The sequence below is a fragment of the Rattus rattus genome, chromosome 9, assembly GCF_011064425.1.
Source record: "Rattus rattus isolate New Zealand chromosome 9, Rrattus_CSIRO_v1, whole genome shotgun sequence".
NCBI lineage: Eukaryota > Metazoa > Chordata > Mammalia > Rodentia > Muridae > Rattus > Rattus rattus.
In genome coordinates, this window is record NC_046162.1 from 93,073,226 (window position 1) to 93,075,534 (window position 2,309).

The 2,309-nt window shown below is 43.9% G+C and overlaps 1 protein-coding gene across 1 annotated transcript; it reads left to right on the top strand.

The window, feature by feature from the left end:
* The first annotated feature begins 988 nt into the window (after positions 1 to 988).
* On the top strand, positions 989 to 1,924 carry LOC116910575 (olfactory receptor 1D2). The gene has a single exon (XM_032914499.1). It carries the CDS (start codon positions 989 to 991, stop codon positions 1,922 to 1,924), a length of 936 nt encoding a protein of 311 aa, XP_032770390.1.
* The last annotated feature ends 385 nt before the right edge of the window (positions 1,925 to 2,309 follow it).

The window sequence follows — 2,309 nt, forward strand, 5'->3', positions numbered from 1 at the left end:
AGAAGAATCTCATGGTAGAGCACTTGTCTAGCATACATGAGACTCTACACTCAAGCGCGAGTGCCCAAAACTAAATAAATTAAATAAATAAGGAAAGAATGCAAGAAATTTGTCCTAAAATGAAAAAGACATACTTTTTAGATGGGGGAAGAAACTGTATATCAACAAAAGAGACAGGTAGGCTGGCTCATACCTTTAATCTCAGCACTTAGGAGGCAGAGGCAGGCAGATCTAGGTGAGTTCAAGACCACCTAGTTCTGTATAATGAGTTTAAGGTCAACAAGAGTTATATAGAGAGATCCTGACTCAAAAAAAAAAAAAAAACAGAAAGAAGAAAGAAAGGAAGAAAGAAAGAAAGAAAGAAAGAAAGAAAGAAAGAAAGAAAGAAGAGGGAAAGGCTTAAGGAGGCATAAAATTTACTTGGTTTTAAGAAGTAATGAAAAGTTATGACAATAACTTAAAGAACATTTTCCTATCACAGTAAGTAAATAAGGATTACTGAATTAAAAAGGAAAATATAAACACTGAATGTTGCAAGGAAGTTGTGTTTGCTTAGAGAAATTTTGAGATGATTTTCCCTCTCAATACACTTTTTATGCAGTGTGTGTGTGTGTGTGTGTGTGTGTGTGTGTGTGTGTGTGTGTGTGTGTGTGTGTGTTATACAGCTGGAGATGTAGCTCAGGAGTAAAGCACTTACCTAGCAAACTCAAGGCACTGAATTCAATCTAGGGTTGAGTTTATGTTTAGGGATGGAGGAAGCAAGGTCTTGTCATGTTGTTGAAGCTGGTTTCAGCCTCCTAGGCTCAAGCAATTATCCTCAGGCTCTTGCATAGCAAAGAGTATGGACAAGAGCGTTGACACCTGGCTCTAAGATACTTTTAATACTACGGAAGCGGGTGGTTTTGTTTGTGCTCGTCCTGCATCTCACCCCTGCAAGAGGGGTGCCTGGTAAGCCAATGTTCATGCTCACATTGCAGAAAACTTGGAAATGAATGGAGGCAACCAGAGTGGGGACTCTGAGTTCCTACTCCTGGGGCTCTCGGAGGTTCCTGAACATCAGCGCATCCTGTTCTGGACCTTCCTGTCCATGTACCTGGTCACAGTGGTAGGGAATGTGCTCATCATCCTGGCCATTGGCTCTGACTCGCACCTGCACACTCCCATGTATTTCTTCCTGGCCAACCTCTCCTTCACTGACCTCTTCTTTGTCACCAACACTATCCCCAAGATGCTGGTGAACCTTCAATCCCAGAACAAAGCTATCTCCTACCCAGGATGTCTGACACAGCTCTTCTTCCTGGTGTCTTTGGTAGCCCTGGACAATCTCATCCTGGCTGTAATGGCATATGACCGTTATGTGGCCATCTGTCGCCCCCTCCATTATACTACGGTCATGAGCCCTAAGCTCTGTATCTTGCTTCTCATCTTCTGCTGGGTCCTAGCTATCCTCTATGGCCTCATACATACCCTCCTGATGACCAGAGTAACCTTCTGTGGGTCTCGGAAAATCCACTACATCTTCTGTGAAATGTACGTCCTGCTGAGGCTTGCATGCTCTGACACCCACATCAATCACATGGTGCTGATTGCCACGGGCTGCTTCATCTTCCTTGTTCCTTTTGGATTCATGATCATGTCCTACATCTGGATTGTCAGAGCTATCCTCAGAATTCCTTCAGCCTCTAACAAGTACAAAGCCTTTTCCACCTGTGCGTCCCATCTGGCTGTGGTGGCTCTCTTCTATGGGACCCTTTGTATGGTGTATCTGAAACCCCTGCACACATATTCCATGAAAGATTCAGTAGCAACTGTGATGTATGCAGTGGTGACACCCATGATGAACCCTTTCATCTACAGCCTGAGGAACAAGGACATGCATGGGGCCCTGGGAAGACTGCTAAAGCCACTTCAGAAGCTAACATGAGGGTTGTTGGGTGGAAGAGGTATGAAATGGAGGGCATGCAGCCTTCAATATGTGCAGACATCCTCCTACAGGTTATGCAGGAGTGTTTAGACACAGCTCTGGCTCTCAATGAAACCTCTGTGGTGATGGAAAGACATGTAAGTACATCCCAGCATTCTTCAGATCTCACCATCTTTGCTAATAAATAAGGTCACACTAATGCCAACACTAGAATATTGCAGGGTAGAATTTTTCAATGTGCCTCACCATAGGAACACATCCTCAGGCTTTCCCGGAAACACCCAGTTATAACATAGAGACATTTGCTGTGTTATCTGATATAGACCAAATGCACAAAAAAGCAATGATGACTGATTATTGGTCATTGGGCTACGGTGGCTTGGAA

Coding starts and splice junctions, on each gene's coding strand:
- LOC116910575 (XM_032914499.1), top strand. CDS start 989: ATGAATGGAGGCAACCAGAGTGGGGACTCTGAGTTCCTACTCCTGGGG.